A 21,703-nucleotide genomic window follows, 5' to 3' on the forward strand; every position below is an offset into this window, starting at 1 on the left:
TCTGTTAACCTTCTGAGTATGTTGGGGGCTTGTTATTTTAAAAGGAAGAACAGAATTATGTTGGTCAGAGGATTGTTGATCAAATTTGATTAGTGCTTCTGTCTGTTGCATAAATAGAGCCACAATCCTAAATGATCAGTCAGAAGGTTCAGCTTTTAACTTAAAAGTGCCAAGTTTGTCTGAATAAAACCCTTTTAATGCTTTACAAAATGTTTTTTGCCTATGTCTTATTTTTAGTTTGCCAGCACAATGATTTTCAGTGTCAGGTTTTCCTAACCTTTTCCCCCAAACTTAGTCAATCATTGAAACTGATATTTAAGTAAATGTACAATGATGAAGTTGGCATCAGTTCTTATTAGACTAAAGGAATTTACTTGAAACATGCACTAAAAATCTTGGGGTATAGCAAAGAATAATAACTTCACTGGAAGTATGTTTATTTATATTGGAACATTTTAGTTTGCCCAAACAAATATGTATTTCAAAGTAGCACTTTATTAGCAGTTTCAGTTTTGACTTTGGTTTCCTTGATATTCAGGCCTTCATGATTTAGCTGCTTTTTGTTTGAAACTTAGCAGTATGTATTATTTTTATTCTGTGGATTTATACTTCTTTGTTCTAAACTATACTTTTCCCAACTGCACTCTCAGCATCTCCTACCGTACTGCCTTAAGGAAAAAGCTTCATTCTTCCTCTTCTGTGCCAAATTTCTTAAAATTTCTGGCTCCTGTAGATGAAAATAACACCTCTGACTTTAGGAGCACAAGGTAGGGTTCTCTCTTAAAGCCTGGAGGTAAAACTGTATTTTCAAAGGTTCCTTTGTCTGAAATATTTCAAATGCTTCTCACACTTGCAAAACCTGATTTGTGTAACAGTTCACTTGCATGTATTCTGCATGTGATTGCTGTCAAAAGGATGGAGCTATCCCAGACTCCTCTCCCATTAAGATTGCAGAACTTAGCCATTTTGATGGTGTAATGGTCATGCAACTTAACTTTTAGTTAAGAGAGTGTACGTGGTTCATCCTAAGCAATGTCAGTGTCCTTAAATTGGAAGGAGAGGATGGCCTGTAAAATGCTCCTCCCAGTTGCTGCCAGAGCTCCAACAAAGACTCATGCAACCATTTAGCCTATGGCTGGAATAAAGCAATGAAGAGTTTAAAGATGTAATGGGTGAAAGTTATTAGTGGGATTTTTAATAGGAAAACAGCATTGCTGTTCACTATTTCATTTAATATTCTGAATTAAAATTTTGCATGTAGTTTTTGGATTACATCAAAAGAATAACATCCAAGGTTCCTGGACACTGTTCCCAAGTTTGTTGCCTATTTCAGATGGTGACTTGCAAATACAAAGGTTAAAAGTTTTGTTCCAAGTCTGTGTTGTGAAGGAATATATTACCCAGTTCACAGAAGGTTGGAAGTTTAGCTGGTGTTTATAAAGCTTATTGATGTGTGCTGATAAAAGGCATCAGCAGTTCTTTGTGTGTCCTATGAATAATTGCTAGATTTTGTGGATGGCTTTTAAATAGCAGAACGGTAAAGATACATTATGGTGTGTGTGTCTTTAATGCATTGTGTTTAATACACTGCTGTAAAGAAACCTGAAAATTAATTAAAACGAGAAAGCAGATTGCACGAGCTGCCAGCCCTTTGGTGAACCTAAGTGATGTTTGCAGCTTTGTATAAGCCTGCTGCCATAAAGCAAGCTTCACCTAACTAACACTAAGAGCTTGACCCAGCATGTGCACAGCACACTGCGCTCCTTAGTTCATGGTTTGTGTTACTGTATTCACTGAAGACTGCTGTTGTTACTAGCAGATTCAGGTAACCTACTCACAAGCCATTCTGTGTTCTGCAATTTTAGCGACTGCAAATCCAAACACAGCCAGCAGGCCACTGGTGCGGACAGCCCTGTAAGGACTCGACGGCATTCGTGGAGGCAACAGATATTCCTGCGAGTGGCAACCCCTCAGAAAGCATGTGATTCTCCTAGTCGATACGATGGTAAAGTCTGTGTTTATTTGCTCCCATGAACATTGTTAGTGGATGTATCTGTGAAGCGGTTTTGTCTACCGAGTAGACATATTTGCCCAGTGCTCTGTTTGTACTGTCTTTGCAGTTTCCCACCTACTTTTTTGTTATGCCAAGCTCAGTTGTTTAGTTTTATTTTTCAGCTTTGTATGTAATGTAGTTTTGTTTGTGTGAAATTAAGTAACTAGAGGGGAAATTATTTTTATGTGTACTATTTTAATGAGTTCTGGGGAAAAAATGTATCAATTGCTCTGAAGAAAATGTGATGCTTCTGTTTCACCTTTCCATGCTGAAAAATAGAACTCTAGGCTAGAAAAATCCAGGCCTAGCAGAAGGAATTACACTTCTTCTGTAATGTCAGTTGAGTTCTGCAATGTATGCTTCATACCATACTAAATTTGACCTCACGTATGCTGCTCCAGTCTGTGATGTTTGCCCATTGAGACATAGTTATCCACTATTCACACATTTATTTTCTGATATTCTGTAGCGCTAAAGAACCACAGACTAGAAAAAAATTACTGTGCATCAACATGTGGGTGCATCATTATGCATCTCATTTTAGGTAAGACAGATAGTACAGCAGGTGCTGAGGACAACAATGCCTCAAAGAAGCTCATGTCTGTAGATAATGGTCTCTGTCTCACTAAAGTTTGAAATTCAGAGCTCTGCAGGCTCTGCATTCTGACTGATGTCTAAGGCCATTGTATAAGAAATAAGTATGAGGGAACAGTACGTTATAGTAAATATAGTAAAAGGTAACTATTTTAATGTCACTGAGACATTTTCCTTGCATCTTAAAGGGACACCTTGATTAACTGGACACAGCATGTAACAAAAGTGTTTCTGTCATTAATGCATTATTTGCAATGTAATTTGACTGATGATGGGGTAAGCTGTATATGGGCATAGATGCCTCTCAAATTTAGTATACTTCAAAATGAAGTGATCTCAAGAGCATGTTGTGTAAATATACATGTGAAATGCTGTCCTGTACTTCAAGGCATATGAAGGAGCTGTTCAAATGCAGCTGTTCTGTGAAGCTTTTTGCAGGTTTGATGCATCTTTTTGTGACTGGAAATAGTCTTACCTGGTTTTGAAACCCCAAACGTAAATTGCCTATCCAAGCATTTCCTCTGAGACATAATAGCTGCAGGACACAATCTTAACAACCTACAGCTGGATAAGCAGAGTAGTTGGAGAAACAAGTGTGGCCAAAATGGAAAACAGGAAGTGCTATTAATAGGAGGAGCAGTTGAAAATATCTGGCCTTTTTCTGCACTCTTGTTTTCTTTTTCTGTTTTTGTTCCAATGTACATATTCAGTTTATGAACAGAGGGAGAAAACTTCGTTAGCTTGGGTTTTTTTATTGTTTATAACAAGTATTGGGTTTTTCCATTTGGATTTTCATGCATCTCCTGGAACACTGTTGGTAGTAAAGGATACTCACTCATGATCCAGTCTCTGTAGCTTTTAAGAAAGCTGCTGTACAGATGATCTTACATTGGACTCACCACCACAGCTAACTTAGTAACCTCTGTAGTTCCAAAGTAAATGTAAATAGCTATCCTAGCTATTTATCATCTTGTTCCTCTTTCTTTCATATTCCCTCAAGGAGAAGCAGCATATGCAGTGGGGCTTATTGATTTGATAAGTTATCTGTACTTCCTTTTTTTTAAAAAAAAAAAAAAAAGTCTTAAAGTCTTTCTTGCTCTTTTTAGACTGATTTTCTTTGGAAACAATTTATGCAAACAGCAGATGTATCACCAAAAAATAAGTTTCAGCCAAATTGGACAGAGGGCAAAGAAGGTTTTAAAGATAACACATTTTGTCATGTTCTGCAAAAGTAAGCATGAAGAAAGGGAAGGAAGGGAATATTCATGAGTTTCCCTTTATAGTTTGTGACTCCACCGACCAATTTCTCCATTCAAGAGTACAACTCCAGGTGTGTGGTACTCTGCAGGAGAGCAGTGAGAAAAAAAAGGCTAAGGATTTTTTAAAAGTTAGTAAGTCAGCCAACCAAGAGACCCAGATCTCTGTGAGTCAGACATGATAAAAGTTTTTCAAGATTAGCATAGGCTGCTTTATTAAACTTTGTATTAAACATAAAATCCACCACTATGCCTGAACTATGCATTGCTTTGACCACTTGTGGACAGGCACTGTCAACAAAATGAAATTGTTCTGTGGCTGTACCTTCTTTGGGTTGTAATTAGTAAATATGTATGTGTAAGATGTCACAAGAAATAGAGACAACTTTAAGCTTTATACACACAGAAAGATCTAGATCCTGACAATTGTGATTCCATTTGTATAGGCAAGTGGGGAACTGAATCTCAAGATGCATCATGTTCATTGCCTCTCTTTGGTTAACGCAGCAGGATATGAAAATGTATTTACTAAAAGTTTAAAAAAAAAAAAAAACCAAAACAAAACACCAACAAAAAAAAGCCCCCCAAATAAAACAGACAACTGATACAAAGCTTTTGCAGAAATTTTGAGCTTAATCTTATGAGGTTCTGAACTTGAGAGATGTCTAGTGTCCTGAATTCCTATGTGAACCTGACAGCACTTTGAGTCCCACTCTCTTGCACTTCTGGATCCTTTGCTTCTTTAGGAGATGGTTGTAAGTAGTTTGAGCTAAAACTTCATTTCCTGTAGCTCAGCTGGCGAGAAATGATTGCTGGCTGTGCTTTGGTTGCATCATGTATTACCAACCAGAGAGCATGCTGTTTGTTTTGCCAACACCATTACTTAAAAGGAGGATTTTATTATACATAAAGGAGGGTGTTAATTTCTTACTAGCTCAGGAATAAAATGAAAAACAGTCCTAAATCAGTAGAGTTAAAAAAAAATAAATATTGCAAATAGATAGACCGGAAAGCCATTTTTTCTTGCCAGTTGAGATTCCTGCCTTGCCTGATAACTGGACTCAATCCAGCCATGCGCAGGCAAGGTGAGTGCTCTGAGACAACAGCAAGCCTTGGGCACAGGAAACTATTACTTTTTGGTTGTTATAAGAGCAATGTCCCATGTGCAGGCCCTCCTCCAGCCACCTCCTGCTTGTGGGTGCTGCCACTTTCCCCTTTCCCTGCAGTTTTCCCCTGCTTCTGGACATAACTTTACAATGAAACACATCGGAGAAGCATTATGCAATTTGCTGCCTGGCAGGACAGCCAGACGATCTCTGGTGAGCCCAAAGATGAGGCTGATCTCCAGTTTGGAGACCTAGAAAGGATTTTCTGCACAGATAAAATGATCTGTGGAGATTTTTATTGCTTTCCAGCTGGTAGCTGGAGGTTTGCAGGGTTGAATTATGCTAGTTCTATTGCAGCAAGCTACAGTTCAAATGTCCAACCCCATCTCCTGCTGTTTGTTGCTTTCCGTGGTATGGTTGTGCTGCTGCAGGTGGTGTGGAGCACTGGGGGGCAGCGTTTCTCTCACCGCCACCTTGAGACATGCTCAGTGTCTTGTCCTCTGATAGTTTTCTTTTTTATTTATTTGTGGGGGTGGAATGAGTGTTGTACCCTGCAAAGTGGAGAGATGGAAAAAGAGGAGCACAGGTCACTTACAAAATGGATCACGCTTTGATCTTACAATACCGTATTTCTTTTGAAAGAAAGTTTGTCTTTTAATGTCTTTTTCCAAAGCTTTTTTTTGGCCCGTTTTCTATATATAAGTACACAATATTCACTCTGGATCCCCCACTCGCCATCTTAAACATTCTAAGTAATAAAAGTGTTTCTTCAGTTCTTTTGATTTTTACCTTTCTACCTGCGCACCTACTTGCAGCCAGATCTTCATACTTCTGTAGAGTCTAACAAGAGCCATATTCTGTGGCTATGCAAATGGTTTAGGACTTCCTAGTTCTCTGTCTTTGCTGGTAAAAAGGTGAAGGGAACAACTTGGTGATCGTTTCAAACCAGCTGAAGTATGGGCTCACGCAAAAAAGGTGATTAGTTTTTTAGTCCCACTCGGAGTGTTACACAAGCACTAGAGCAGGCACAGGGAGGCAGGTAAGGACATGTGTCTGCAAGCTGAGGGTGGGTGCTCTTATCCTGCTCAGGAGCAGGACACACTGAGATCAGTGCAGAGTGATCATGAAACTTCACCTTGCACTGCAGCACAGCAGGATATTTGCATACTTTATTCAGCATCTACAAATCTCTTTGCAGTGGACTATTTTCACTACAGTTTTCACATATTGACTGCTCAGAATTTGTCATAGTGGGAGAACTGTTTTGCAGATTGTCAGAAACTCCCAGCAGAGTAAAATCAAGTGCTAGATTTAAAACGGGTGTGAATAGTTTTCTGAAGTAAATGATGGGAAAGTGACAGTGCTTGTTGTGAACTTTCTTGCTGCAGGAGGTGTGTTGGCAGTAGATAGCAAGATTTTTGTAACAGATGTATCAGTTTTAGTTTGGAGAATGGGTGATTTGTTTCGAGGTGAGCAGTGGGGTGGAAGTTACATGTTGAACAGTGAAAGAATTTGCAATTTAGAGGAATGAGATGCTTGGTATGGCTTAGCGGTACTCAGAAAATAGATTCAGATGAAAAAAAGGAACTTTAGCCAGAACAACTCCATAGTATTTTACAACTTGACTTACAAAATAAAAGCGCTTTTAGAAATTACAGGTATCTCTGTACAGGAAAAAAAACTTGATCCGTTCATTAAAACGAATTGGGTTTCAGTCTCTGGCAGACAGAGGTGGCAAACTGTTAAATCCTAAGTGCTGAAGAAAAGTTTGTGGACTTGAAAAACTGTTATTATTAAAACCAGTTGTAGTTAGCACCTACCTATCTGTTTATGTGCTTTGTGGTGAGGGTTATATCTCTTCCATTATTTAAGCAAAAATATTTTTAAAATAATTTTGTGGTAGTATTGCAAATACTGTAAACTGTTGCTTTAACATTCTATACTTAGAATGTTTATGTGGTGTAAATTATTTGTAATGTGTCCTCCAATACTGTTTTAATGGTTCTTTTTTAGCAACAAAATGATTTTTAATTAACTAATGACTAGTTTTGTAAATGCTGTAATAAAGCCAGTTGGTTAGAATTGATTACTCAGTTCTGTCACTCTCTGAGTATATGTTCATAATCTTGATTTGCAGCATAGGAGCTTGGCTATAAGCAGTTAAGTACCACATATAATGTGTGATAGGTTCTGTGCCCATTGAAATATCAGGGCATTAATTTCTCAGAGGTTGATAATATTAGTAAATGGGGTGAATTTGGAGGTAGTGATTGCTTTTTAAGAAGCTCTTGTCTTTAAAAGAAAAGTCAAAATCTAAAGCATCTCTCAGAGCTGATTTTAATCAATTGTATTGAAATACATAATTTTTCAAGAATTCCTCATTTAGCCATTGCCTTCAGTTGTATGTCAGACTAAAAGAACTTGATGCTTCTTGTGATTCCATATCTGAAGCTTTCTGGTAACAGAAGGCTCCTGGTCATGTTACCACATTTGGTTATGAAGTCAAAAAATCCAGACATCGGTGTAAAATAATAGGAATATTATATCATTGGTTGTAGAAGTTTGCAGTTCCTCTTTAATCTTGTGTCATGTAGGAAAGGAGGAGTTGCACGACCTGAATGGAAGATCTGAAGAGAACTAAGGAAATTCTGAAAGTCTTCTGAGCAATTTAATCTTACATGACTCTGAAGATTCTCATTTGATTGCTAAGCTGAATTTTGTAATGTTTAAAATGCGACAAAGAAAAACAGTGTAATGCATAAAATAAAGTGCTTAATGGAATTCTTCCATCCACATTCTCACCTTATCTTGCCTGACTTCTTAACCCTGGACAGTAGATGTGACTGGTAAGCACTGCATTTAAAGCCACGTGCAAACAACTCCGTAGTGAGGATGGTGGGTAATGCATTATGTTTGAGCCTCCTCCCTATTAGATTCCTATAAAAATAAAACAAGCACTTCTTTTCTATGTGAAGTGTTGCAGTTCTAGTCAAAGATGAATCTCGTTATCTTGGGTTTGGTATTTGAGGTTGGTTAGACTAAGTGCTCCTCAAAGAATGTTTTTAAAATTTAGGCTTTTAGGTGGGTTTGTCACTTTTATTATTTTTTACTTTGTGTGTGTGGTTTCTCTTAGTGGGTTTCCTTTTTTTCTTGTTTTTGAAAAGCCTTGTTTAATACTGAGATTGGTTGAATAAGAAACTATTGATCAATTTTTTTTTCTAGTCAATTGCAAATGAAATTTCCTAAAAAAATAAGGTTTAAGGCATCGTCTTAATAAATCACTGTTGGAATACTTTAATGTCCTCCCACAGGTCCCAGCAAATGCTTTATATTCATTGTAGCTTCTTCTGGAGCTAATGAAATTTCCTGTTTATTTCACTACCAGTCAGTCTGTTTTAATTACTACTGCAGTCATTCACCAGCTTTTCATTTACAAAATTTCTTTAGTGTGGTCCCTGGTAGCAATATACCATGATACTTTCTTCATTAGTTTTGTGTGTCATCTTTGCACATGAGAGAGTTGATCCTTTTGGAGTGTAGGGATACTCTGCATCTTAAGATTGATGCACTGCCACGCGAAGCGAAGGAATTGAGTACAGATGAATGGATCTGCTCTACAAATTCCATCTCAGTCCATTGTTACTATTGGCCTTATCTTTTCTTGGGTAGTATAAGCAGTGGGAGCATCAGAGCTGTACTGCTGAGGTATGGATGGATGCACTAGTATATTTGTGCAACATTTCTATCTGCTTCATCAGCAGTTTCATCTGCAGTTCTTTACCTTGCACAAGTTCTAACAAGCACAGGAGAACTGGTGGCTTTCCCAGTGAAGCACACTTTTTCTTGAGGAATACTTTAGGCCCACAGACTTGTAGAAGCGCATTGTGCAGAAGCGTAATTCTGAAGGGTAGTCCAAGTCTGAACTTCAAATGGAAAATAACCTGTGAATTGATAAAACGTAGTAATAGTTAGTGAGTTAAGTTGCCCAGTCCTGAACCTGAAAGATTAGAAGTATAGTAAGCCTGTAGAAGTAGCATGTATGGAGGTAGAATTTTATATGGAAGCTACAGGGAAGGGAGCAACATATTTTAAAAGGAGAACAGGAATAGGAGTTAACAAAAGCTGATGAGGTTGGCAGATCAACATGGAAGCAGTCTTTCAGTGTGGGGTGAAGTGAGCTTAAAAATCTTATAAAAGTTTTGAAGGCTGCACATTACTTGGATTTTAACACATGGCAGTTTGCTTCGGTGGAATGTGAGCTCCCAGTTATGTTCAGTTGAATTGCTCTTCTATTTATTTTTGTTTTCTGTACTATCCTCCAGATCACTTGTGCATAGTAAAAAAATATGTAGTTTCTTGTTACATTATTTCTACTCCTGTCCTGGATGTGGAAGCTGGGTGGCATGTCTGTCTGTTGGTATATTCATGGACATGGGGACATGGGTTAGTGCTGACTTACTAAATGTCTGTTTTTTCACTTTGCCTTGAGGGATTACCTGCACATTCCACCTCCCTCCCCTCCTTTACTAGCCAAACAGCTGATGCAACTCTGCAAACTTTAGACAGGCCACCTGAGCAGTTAAACAGGTTCATTTTGGTTTCTATACATCCTGTTACCTGCCAGCATGGAGATGGGAGGGAAGGCAGGTTGTGAATGTGTTGCGTTTTATCAGAGTAGACTTTAGACTTCCTGTTAAATGTCTACAAGTGATAAGAAGAAAGAAAGAAAAAAAGAAAGAAAAGATAGAAAAGGAGCTGCTGTTTGGAAGGCAAAATCAAGCCTAGGACTCTTCCACAGAAGAATTAGAGGTAGGGTTCAGCCTATAGAGTTTTGTAATCTTTCTGGTTTCTTTTATAGCCTTAACCATTGTGAGTTAAGTTTCTTTTAGTGAATACTGATCTTATCAGGTTAGTCAGTAATAGACAAGAAATTTTCAGCCTAAGTGGAAGCAGGACCATGGACTTGAGTAATTAATGCTTTGCAGCGGTTCAAGTGTTGCCACAGTAAGTCTGATCACTGGAGGATGAGAAATGAGTAACATCTCTGATAATTTAGAAGGTGATATTTTGTTAAGTCAGTACTTGAAGACCAATCCATAAAATTTGCATGGAGAAAGTAGAATGTACATGTTAAAAACAGGAAGATTTTAGGTCTTGAGTATGTTCATTCGTGCTTTAGGAATGCAGTGCATTTAATCCATTTCCTTGCATGTGTTTTGGCAGCCTTTTTTTATTGCAAGTGGGTAACTATAAACTGTCTCTATAGTCTTGATGTTTTCTAACACATACATGCATATATACATGCATAAAACAAGAACACATATCTGACTCTAAAGGAGATCCATAAACCACTGAGAGGATGTGTAGGGTGAGATTTGTTTCCCCTAAGATGTACATGCATTCTACATTGGATGCTATAAGAATGTAGTAAGAAGTGAATAGACTACAGATAGTGTACAGTGGATAAGGTGTACCTATCTGGATCACTTTTACTTTTTGCATTAATGTTTGGTGACCATTTTCATTAATTCCTATCTCTTACGGCAGTGTTACTTTGTACATGCAATGCAGCCTCAGAAAAAATTAAGCACTTTCCTTCAAGATGGTATTTTTATTTTTTTAAGTTTATTATTTTATTTTGGCAAATTAAAGCAGTTCTACCATCACTATCCTTAAGAGCATTTCCCTTATAATGTTAACGTGCACTAAGAAAAATCAGTGTGAAAACTATTATATGTACAGAACATTGTTGACAGTATAGTGTGTGCATCAAAACCAACAAACAAATCAAAATAATTTTCCTTTAATTTTCAACACAAATTGAGGATTATCAAGTGTGTGTTCCTTCTCTACCTGATGACATTTACCTAAACTTCTTTTATACTTGCAGATCTTTGCCCGGGGAAGTCTTTCCATTTACCTGTAAAGAAAAAAATTAAATTAATGTTTCCTGGTTTCTTTTAAGGGATATAATATAATTTTTTCACTGTATTGATATTTTTCATAACTATCTCTATTTTTGAATGCCTCTGTCAGTGTTTCCTACTTCTCTTTGCAACAAATTGTGATTGCCATTAAAATGTCAAATATTTGTCCTCTGCCTAATTTACATTCCTGTGAAGTTCATTGTTCTCTGAAATGCTGTAGATACCCAAAGTTTGGGTATTCCACACAGTGGAAGTTTGTAAAGGTTTAATTTATGCTGCTAGCTGAAAATGTATTTATTTTTATATGTGTGGTTTAGCCCTTGAGTTTAACTGTGGTAACAAACAAATAAATGTTGTTTAAGGAAACAGGTGCTTTTGGACCCGCCCTATTTGTCTCTGACTCTTTAAGAGGAAAAGATTGACAGTGGCAAAACTTAGAAAAGCAGAAACCAACAGCTGCGACCGTTTCCATTCTTATTTAGTCATCTGAGCTTAGTTGTGTGAGTGCCTTTCAGCAATCAAGAAAAGAATAGCTGTATAGGAACCATGTGAGTTAATATACATTAGCTTTCTGAGCAGATTCTGAAGGGATGAACACCTTCCTATTTTGTTAGTTTGTAGAGATGAGATAATTGTGTGAGTGTATTTAATTCAAAATCTTTATCACTGTGCTAGGCAATGATAAAGAAATGGACCACAGAGCTACCACGGAGAATAATTGTTTCAGGAGTGTCCCTTCTCCGGGAGCTGTTTGAAATAGCATGCACAAATGTACTTGAGTTTGGCTGGAGAGTCTGGGGAATGGTTTGCATGCATAACTGGTCAGCTTGTCCTCGGGGAGACGTTTCACAGCCATTCTGTTTGGCTGAAGGAGAAGTGCTGTTGCGATGGCTTTCCATTTGGGATTTGGTAGGAAGAGATGGGTGGTTTTGACCATTCATTTTAAAGGTGGTTAATTGAGTAATTTTTCTTCTAGATACAGATTATATCACAGACAACTGAGCCTTCAGAGAAGCTGTATAAAACAATAAAATTAAGTGATACTGCAGCAGACATTAAGAAAACAAAGTATGAGAACTTATGCTTCTCATGTTGAGAACTTGATTAAAAACAATGTTGTTTAACCTTTCTCTAAAAATAAAAGATTTTTCAGTTTACCTGAGATTTATTTAATGTTCACTTTCTTTTGTAGTGTTTTCACTCTTCTTGCATGCTTGACAAAAAGATATACATTTTATGGTAGACCAGCTGAAGCCAAAAGAAAAAGTGCAGAAGGTTATGACATGGTTAAAAATTAGGAGTGAGAGCAAACATGTCTAAGGTGCCTGTCTCCCTTTCTGCCTGTTTACTTTAAGAACTGGTAATCATCCCATTGCATGGCCTTAGGTGGTATTGTGTTTGTGCAGCTAAGGGTGTGTGTTTTCTTTGTTAAACACAGTTTAGAGATTATTCTTCAAATTAGGCGGGTTTGAATCATGCCAGGTTTCAACTGTAGGTTGTATTTTTGCAGTTTCTCAAACTTGCCCTTTCCTTTTTAGCCTTGTAAAGCTGTAATTAGCAAGCCATGGTCTTGATGTACGGTACAATATTTTTATCAGGTTATAGAAAAAAAAATGTTTCAGGCTTTGGCCCATGTGATTCTTACTCAGAAGCAGCTTGTAAATCTGTTTGAAAGTGTCATTTGGGAAACCTTGCTTGGTATTGCTACCCCCTATATATGTATGTAGATATGTATGTATGTGTATATGCAGTCTTTAAAAATTTGTCCCATCATTCATCTATTCATGAAATCTAAATAGTTCACAACAGCTTCTCTCTTTTAAAGATTACTCTGAATTGGGGGAACTTCCACCAAGATCCCCATTGGAACCAGTGTGTGAAGATGGCCCATTTGGGCCAGTGAAAGAAGAAAGGAAACGGACACCCCGTGAGCTTCGCGAGTTGTGGAAGAAAGCCATTATTCAGCAGATACTGCTCCTCAGAATGGAGAAAGAAAACCAGAAATTACAAGGTTGGTGAAGTTTTTGATTACACCCTACTGCAATACAAGTTCACTTTTTGGTTTGCTCTGTGGCTTTGGCAGTGGATTGGACCAAGCCTTAATGAAACATTTTAGAAACATACAGGTAAATCAGTTTAGCAGCACCTCCCTCAGATCTCATTAGTGTAGGTTACAATTTACACTTTTTTTTTTTTATCACTTCACCTTCTTTATCTTAATTGGCACTCTTAGTTTTTACCATGGCTGGGGTTTTTTAGTCTGGTGTCTAGAAGCTCTGACAAGTAATTCAGCACAACCACTATCACAAACTGAATTCCTCTCTACATTCACATCCATAGGTCATTGTCTAAGTATTGGTCATTGCAACGTTTTGTTTAGCCAGCCTTGAAGTTGAATTGAAGTTCTTAAGGAGCTGGTTGTGGACTTCCGTGGGTGCCTGCCTGTGTACACACACTGTGCAAGCAAGGTTTGTATGGAGTAGTAATGAGTTAGATCAATCAGAAGGGTGATGAGAAGCAGCGTGAGAAACTGGAATTCACGGTTGTTCTTAACCAAAATTTTTCTGTGGCTGAATGCATAGCTGCAACAAATCCGTTGTGGTAGCAATTTTTACACATAAAATGCAGCTGATTAAGGATATACATTTTATTGTAGCAGCTGCATACAGAATTAGAAGTGATTGGCCTTGAGAGCTGCTCCTTTGAAGATATGAATGATGAGGACAGAAATGTTTATTTGGCTGATTTAAATGTTCAGGAAGGGAGTAGGCACCTGGATCCTCAAGGGGTGAGGGGCCTGGCATGAAAGTGGCTATTCTTCTTTGTCTTTGTGTAAACTTGAGGAAGGGTTGTCTTCCAGGAAGAACAACTGTGTAGAGAAAGGGCCCAGCTGTGTGAAAAGGTCAGTATACCAAACATGAAATCCTTCTTTAAACTTGGGCTGAGACTTCTGGCTGGAAGGAGAAAACATCTCTCTCAGACATTGGATATGGCCTCCCAGAACACTTAGCCCACCTGTAGGCTATTTGCTCCCAATAGTATAGCTCTCCTATTTAGACCCTGGTATCTGAAGAACACCTGTCACCTGTGGGGTTCTTGGGAAATTCAGGTGACAGGCATGTTCCCAGCAAATCTACTTGCTAATCCGGTAAAATAAAATATGGCAACAGACACCAAATATACAATATACTGAAAGCAATGATTTTATACAATCCCTTCAGTTTAGATTAGTGCTGTCATAGGTAAACTTCTATCAAGTCAATCTGTAACTTGGAATTTTTATGGGACCTAGCATTTAGAAATAAATTTTCTGTTTTGTATATTCATATTCCTGATTTTTTTTTTTAATTATCTTGTATTCAAGTTATCGGAATCTACAGCCTGCCGTCAAGTTTTTGGCAACTGCAGGACATTAGTATCCATAAAAATTTTAACAAGTTTAATCAGGTGCTCCAGTTTTGCCCGCCCAAAAGAAACAATTGCAAAACCATCACAATTCACTAAAACGAGCATGTCTGAAGCTAGACAGTGAATGAATGAGACAGGTGTTGGCATGACTGGAGATCCAGGCTGTGCAGTATGCATCATGGAGCAAGGAAGTTGTCCTAGGTAGGTGCTGCATGAAGAGCTCAGATGGTGAGACAGTACTTGAAAAAACAGGTGACTGTGCTCCAGTGAGCACAGCTTTGTCATGTAATGCCACACATTCTGAAGCTTTTGTCTCTGGGAAGTAAAAATAAATATTTTACATGCAGTAATAAATCCCAGAGTACTACTGTTTAATACTGAACAAAATATTAAAATTAAATGTACAGTATATTGCATCTTTACTGATAATGCTTAAGTGTGATATTGGGAATTGGCTTGTTGATAAAAGCATACTCTCTTCTCAGTCCTTGCATGTCACTCCCACTGTCACATTTTTGCATGTGGCAAAGGAAGACTGAATAAAACAGAAAAGTCTGAAAAGACTAAGAAGTTGCCAAGCACCTGAAAATACTTGTTTACAAAGGACAGAAAATGGAAAGATTTCTCTGAGTTTGTTTTCATATAAGCTGAAACTTAAATGCCATTTTTAATTTCTCTTCATACAATGCCACATGTGTGTTAAGTTTGGGATTTTTTTTAATATTCTAATATATATGTTGTATTTGACCCGAAGAAAATGTGAAGAAGTTGACAAACAGTTTAGATACACAGGATCACTTTCAGTGTGGACACACAGTTATAATAAAACCATCAGTGCTTGTATTTACATAGGCCTGTGGTTAAACACTGAGTATAACCTAGAGGGAAAACTCAAAACCAACAAGAAACCAGGAATAAAAAAACCCCTAAGGAGTAAAATTAAGCTACAGCTGTCTGTATCAGGATGGATAAAGCATGTGTCAGTACACATGCAGCCAAAGTCATGTTTTAAAATGAGATATACTATTTTGAAGTGAAAAGTCAAAAACTAAATTAGAAAATGTCAGAATGAAATACTGTGATGTCCAGATCTTGCAAACACTTAGGTAACATCATAACTCACATGAATAACCTCACTGAATGAAATTATTTACATGTGAAAGCAACTACAGAATAAGAAGGTAAGGTGAACACTTCCCAAATATAAACCGTTCTTTTTTTTTTCCATTTTTAAAATCTAGAATCTTGTTTTAGCCAGTGGGAGTATAGGGCCAGCTAACTGTTTGCAGTTCTCAGAATCTGATAATCTAAAAAACCTTAATTGCAGATACAGATCTCAGAACAAGATGAGCTTAGTGTGTTGGCTATTTTAGTGTCATTATAGGCCATGTAAATTTCAGGTGAATTGACTGTTTGGTAAATTTATATGAACAAGTTGAACATACAAACAATGGAGAGTTAAACTAACGAAAGATAACATCCTTTTGACATGGATTGTCTTAAGACTGTAACATACAGGGATGTGATTTTGTGAGTTCATACTGTGAAATCATCAAAAGTAGCAGTAAGCTTATGATATATGGCAGAATGTCCTCAAAATGACAGTATCTTGTTAACATTACAATAATGCATCATTACAACAATGATCATGGCAACTTAATTAAAAATCATGGTGACTTCGTGATAACTTGCATAAACATGGTTCCAAATCATTTTATTTGTAATTTGCTTGATGGGTGTTGCTGAGAAGTATTTTTAAATTTTTGTTTAAAACTATAGGAACATTTCAGTCCTTTATGTCTTCTGAATCTGTGCTCTGCTCATTTTTGCAAGTAGAGAGCTGTTGACCATATCCCAGGACTCTTTTCCTGGAACTAGGTACATAATATAAATTGTAATCTGAGAAAATTACCAATACTACAGTGGATCTGTGCTCCAGGAACTCTGATGATCTAAAATGTGTTGTTTAAGGCTTGAGTTAAGCATTGTCCCTTGTTCTGATTTCTTCAGTGACTTTTGGAGACCCTCATATATACTTAGTGTTTATTGTCCTATTTGTGTTCATGGTTCTGAAATTTTCTATACTTGAACTTTCTCTTATATGTAGTCACTTGAACTTTCTTTTTAATGTAGTATAAAAACAGACATGTGAATGATCACCTTTAAAGTAATTTTTTTACTTTGTCATTACTATTATGGAGCTGTATGCATAACAAATAGATGACTATGCTGGTTTTGTATTTTTCTTTGGTGTAGGTCTTCTGCATTACATTTTTTAAGAGCTGGGAAACTGAAGAATCCGCTTAGGAAAATCATGCGCTTATTTCATTAGTCATCATCTCTCATGTTTCTTCGGATTTAAGAGCTGACTAGCTGTAAGGAACTTAATTTAACAGGCCAAACACTGTTAATATTGCATATAATATCTTTTTAAAACAAAACCCAACAAAACAAAACACCAGCAAAACCCAAAACATCCCACAATCACAAAAATTTAGACATGTAATGTTTCAGAATTAATAGGGTTTAATTTTATGTGGATTGCATGATGAAGTTTTAAGTTAAATTAATCCATTTTACAAATAATAAACAATATTAACTGGTACATTAATGATATCACTTCCTAGCTTCAGAAAACAATTTGCAGAACAGACGTCTGAAACTTGACTATGAAGAAATCACACCATGCTTAAAAGATGTAACTTTGATTTGGGAAAAAATGTTGAGTACACCTGGAAGGTCAAAGATTAAATTTGATGTGGAAAAAATACACTCTGCTGTTGGGCAAGGTAAGCACAGTTTGTTATTTTGAGTTGTTGAAATGAATACAAATGGTATTAGAAAAGGAATAGGGTGACCTCTTAACCACTTCTTATAACCACATTCTCCCTAGAGCTGTTCCTCAGGTTGCTGGCTAAACAAGTAACAATGTTTGTTATCTTCATGGTTATGCGTATGTAACTAACAGTCCCTTTCAACAGCAGCTGCAATTGTATTACTGGAGTTACAGTACCTGGTATTAATTTTTGAATAACATTTGTCCTTATAGGAGAGTTGTACAGTACCTCAATGTATTACAATTATTGCAATCTGATTTTATAAATTTAAAGTTATAATTAAAGAAGAAAAGCCTGGACAATGCCCAATAAATTACTGTGTAAATAACTGAAAAAACTGTCTGCACTATTATCTGGAAATTCTTTGTTCTAACCTGGGTAGCATTTGTATATACAAACAGTATACATTCTCTGTAGAACTGCCTTTTTTTCTGAGTTCAACAATGCATTGTACCTGCAAACACCAGTCTTCCTCACTGCAAGGCTGAGCAATCAGCCCCTCTCTCCACTGCATTAAAAGTAATATAACCTAAGGATGTTTTTTAAATGTTCTAAGAAATTGGGTTGTTACTCAATGTTATCTGTGCTGTGGTCAGACCCAAAGGCCTTATGCCAAGTGCTATATATAGCCAATGGTGAAGATAGCTACTCCAAGGAGCTTTTTATAGTTCTATACAAAGCTCTCCAACATGTAAAGGAAGTGTCAAGAATTCACCATGAGCAGAAGTTTAGTATTTCAAATATTGCACCTGCCTGTATGCAGTTACCCAAGCAAGTTAAACCAAGCTATCCATTTAAGATGACTAGGTAAGTCTAGATTTCTAACAGTATCAAATGCCCCAAGCACAAATCTCTGCAGAGTAAGAAAAGCTCACTGTCACAGGTTTCCTTCCATCCCTGTAGGTAAAGGGCTCTGTCCAGTCAGTATCTGAGCATGACAAAAACTTGGTTTCTGTTGATAGTCCACTGATGCTGGCCTGTGTTAAAGTTCAAAATAAAACTTAAAAAACTTGGAGTGATGCAACCTAAGTAAATAAACAAATAAATAAATAAACCTTTGCTTAGTGGATTGCTAATAAGAAGCACATGCAAATAGCCAGTACATGGGGAAATTATCCCTAGCTCTTGATGCTGCTATGCTCCGCTCTCTAGAGCTCAGTTGTGTCAGACTTCCTAGAGTGAAGTGATGTCAAGTTTCATACATACACAGAAACGAAAAATGAATTTAAATTGAGTTCAGCAAGTTCTAGTTTAGACCAAAACCATTAAAAATAACTTGAGTAATCAAGGCAAAGAGGTAAGAAATGCAGGTTTCAATAAGCACGGGGCTTAAATTAGAATAACAAATGTATAGTGTTGACCTATAAAGTACACTGTAGTAGATGTTTAAATATGGTGCATCTTTCATTTAGGAAGTGGTAAACTAAACACTTTATTTTACACATATGATGCAGCATACAGAGATAAACTTAATATCAGACTGCTTCCATAAAGGGAATTTTAATTAATTTGTGATTTTGCAGCTGTAAATGTGCACTGTTAAGCCAGTTCTACCCTTTGTGACACATTCAACCTCAGTGAAGCTAATGGAATTTCAGATGTGTATCTGAAGAGGAGAACCTGGCTCCTTCTGTGTCTGAAACAGCACGTTCTCTCTCTGTTTCATGTTGGAGACTTTTTGATAATTGGGTTTAAGTTCCCTAAATTAATTTGCAGAAACATTCACTAAATACACTTGTGATGCAGATTCAAATATTATAAATTTCTACTAGCATTTCATTTTCAAGCAATTGAATCTGGATTATGACAGTGTAGTAAAAATAAGTATTGCAGAGATAAACTGACATTCTTTTGTGCTTATATGAGAGAAGGCAGTGAAATTGCTCTAATATGCTTTGTTATCTTTCCATAAAAGTTGTATGCTTGAGTCAATTTTGATTTCTCCTGTTGTGGTTGCCATCCATATGTTACATACATACCAAAAGAAAAAAGCGGTCCAAAAAACTTTAAGCCATAATTTACTTCAGACTCTAATACCTGATTCCGGTTCATCATGGATTAGACAGAATACTTTCCCAAAGAATAGTGTATTGAGTTCTTCTGTAGATGATTTAATAGTGCCAGTCTTGTGCTAAAATAAAGTATGTGAGTAACAATAACCTTTCTGTTACTTTCAGAGCTTTGCGTATAGATACAAATGAAGGCTACCATTACCTATGTTAAATAGTTAAGTAGTGTCATCCGTTTTTATGGAGAAAGAAATTCAAGCTTTAAAACATTTTTATATGTACCAGTCATTCAGCAAACCAATAGCAAAACTAGAAATACAACGCTTGCTTTCTGATTATCTGCCGTCTGTAGATCACATCTCATTTGCATGTGTTTATACTTTCGGTATGTGTGCATCCTACCTTCCTAGAACTTACTCCTGACAACAGCGTCAGTGTTGTATTAGTGAAAAATGTTAATTAGCGCTATTGCAGTGCTTTATTGTCTACTTTACATGGAAAAGTGGGAGATAAGCAGATAACTTTTCAGAGACAAGTACTGCAATTTTTGCTGCCTCTTCTAGTACTTCTTGGGCTGGATGTAAGCAGTAACCTTAGACTTAGGCAGCTCACTCTGTACCTTAAATATCTCCTTTTAAGATGCCGATGTCTTTTCTTGGTTGAGGTAATATAAGTACTGTAGTTTGATCTGCTTCCGTGATCTGCTGAATACAGCAGATATGGATCTAGCAGATGGGGATCTGTTTGCATGTCTAGCAGATATGGACCTTCAGTTCCTCAATCCTGTTCACTCAACTGTAGTTGAACCCTCAGTATGAGTACAAATTACTGTTTTAATGACTTTCTTCTCTCAGGAGTACCACGTCACCACCGTGGGGAGATCTGGAAGTTTCTAGCAGAACAATACCATCTTAAACATCAGTTTCCGAGTAAACAACCACCAAAGGACACACCTTATAAAGAACTCCTAAAACAATTAACTTCCCAGCAACATGCAATACTTATTGACCTAGGTAAGTACAGTAGTGGTCTGAAATGAAAATAAGGGGTTTATCATCTCTGGAAGAGAATTAAATAAAAGAAGGTAACACAGAGAAAACCCCTCACCATTTAATAATAGGTTGTTGGTAAAAACTGCTTTTAATCTGTTATAAGTGATAACTATTACTTGACATCATTAGGAAAATGCAAAATCTGCATTTCAAGCACAGAGATCCTTTGCAACATGTGGTAACAAGAGGTTGCTAGAAGTACCTGTAATACATCTGTATTTCAGATATTGACAGTGAACTCCACAGGCCTGTGAAATAGAAATTGTCAAGAAAGGAAGTCAATATTTAAATTCAGGCTATTGAATCATGTGCTGTTCATTCCTGATGTCCAGTGTTTGCTGTCTCTGTTAAACACTTTCACTTGAAATAATGCAGTTTTGCTTTTTTCTTTTTTTAATGGGTAGTTGCTAGCAGTTGGTATTTTTACTTCTATTAAAACAATTATGAAATAAGGTCTTTTTAATAATTGAAGAAAAGACTCTTTATGGCAGGTTATTCAGACTGCCTAATTTTAAGCAGTAGCTGGTTCCTGATTTAGGGACAGTGAATTGGTTTGTGGAGGCACATGAGGTTAGGAACCAAGGCTTTTGAATTTGAAGTGACTGGTAGGTGGGCTTCAGGCAGGCTTTTGGTCTTCTTGAGCAGAGCTTTCCATTTTCCCTCACATTTATTGTTCAGAGCTCAAAAAGTATTTTCTAGTATTAGAAGGAAACATGAGAAAGGAAATCTAAACGGAATGAAATTATTGTTTTAGGGCAGGAGCAGAAAAGATAGCTTTAGGTAATTGTAAAAGAGCAGTCTTCATATACCTCAAAAAAATTATGCCATTCTTAACCCTTTTACTTTTCCTGGTTCTCTTCCTTTATCACTTTTATTTCCCTTGTCTTTCAGAGATTTGATCTCTCAGAAAGAGATTTGTCTTTCACTGATTGACTCTTGCCACTAGACAATAATGAAATACAGGAACATTTAATAACACCAGAAGTCAGTATGCTCTGTAAGATGTGTATCAGTTACAACAATAACATTGTTATTTTCTGTGGTTGCTGCTGCTCCCAGATGGTTTTGTTAAGGTCTGTATCAGTACCAGTGGCTTTTCCATCTCAGAAGCTCCCCCAAGTCAGCCATTTGTTTTGTAGACCTCACAGAGGTACTTTCTGGCATCCTCTCCATCTCCATCTTGCCTCATGAAGGCTGTTCCCTTTTCTCACCAGTCCTGCCCTCAAGCAGCACATGTCTGCTCCTCAGATGGGTTAAGTATTCTGTGGAGTCTGTTGTGGTCATTAAAACATTTCTAACATGACAGTAATTATTCAAATATATGTGATTGTTGAGTCAGATGTTCACATGTCTAACCTTTACCCTTGCAAAAGTATTTGTGTTTGAATGTGAGCCATCTGATGCAGGTTAATAACACCTCACTGGTATATGGCTGAATTGGAAGTTTTTACAGATAATCTA

General features: G+C 37.0%; 1 protein-coding gene across 11 annotated transcripts in view; it reads left to right on the top strand.

The window, feature by feature from the left end:
- The window catches only part of TBC1D1 (TBC1 domain family member 1), a 114,186-nt gene that overhangs the window by 74,885 nt on the left and 17,598 nt on the right, over nt 1–21,703 (top strand). For 9 of the 11 annotated variants that reach the window (XM_074865972.1, XM_074865970.1, XM_074865966.1 and 6 more), the window contains 5 exons: nt 651–767; nt 1,866–2,005; nt 12,762–12,947; nt 16,972–17,133; nt 20,045–20,203. In XM_074865972.1, the coding sequence (XP_074722073.1) occupies nt 651–767; nt 1,866–2,005; nt 12,762–12,947; nt 16,972–17,133; nt 20,045–20,203 (764 nt within the window). The remainder of the gene's footprint in view (nt 1–650; nt 768–1,865; nt 2,006–12,761; nt 12,948–16,971; nt 17,134–20,044; nt 20,204–21,703) is intronic. The other 2 variants (XM_074865973.1, XM_074865974.1) reach the window with 1 other exon arrangement.

The sequence above is a fragment of the Strix uralensis genome, chromosome 4 (assembly GCF_047716275.1).
Source record: "Strix uralensis isolate ZFMK-TIS-50842 chromosome 4, bStrUra1, whole genome shotgun sequence".
NCBI classification, from domain to species: Eukaryota; Metazoa; Chordata; class Aves; order Strigiformes; family Strigidae; genus Strix; species Strix uralensis.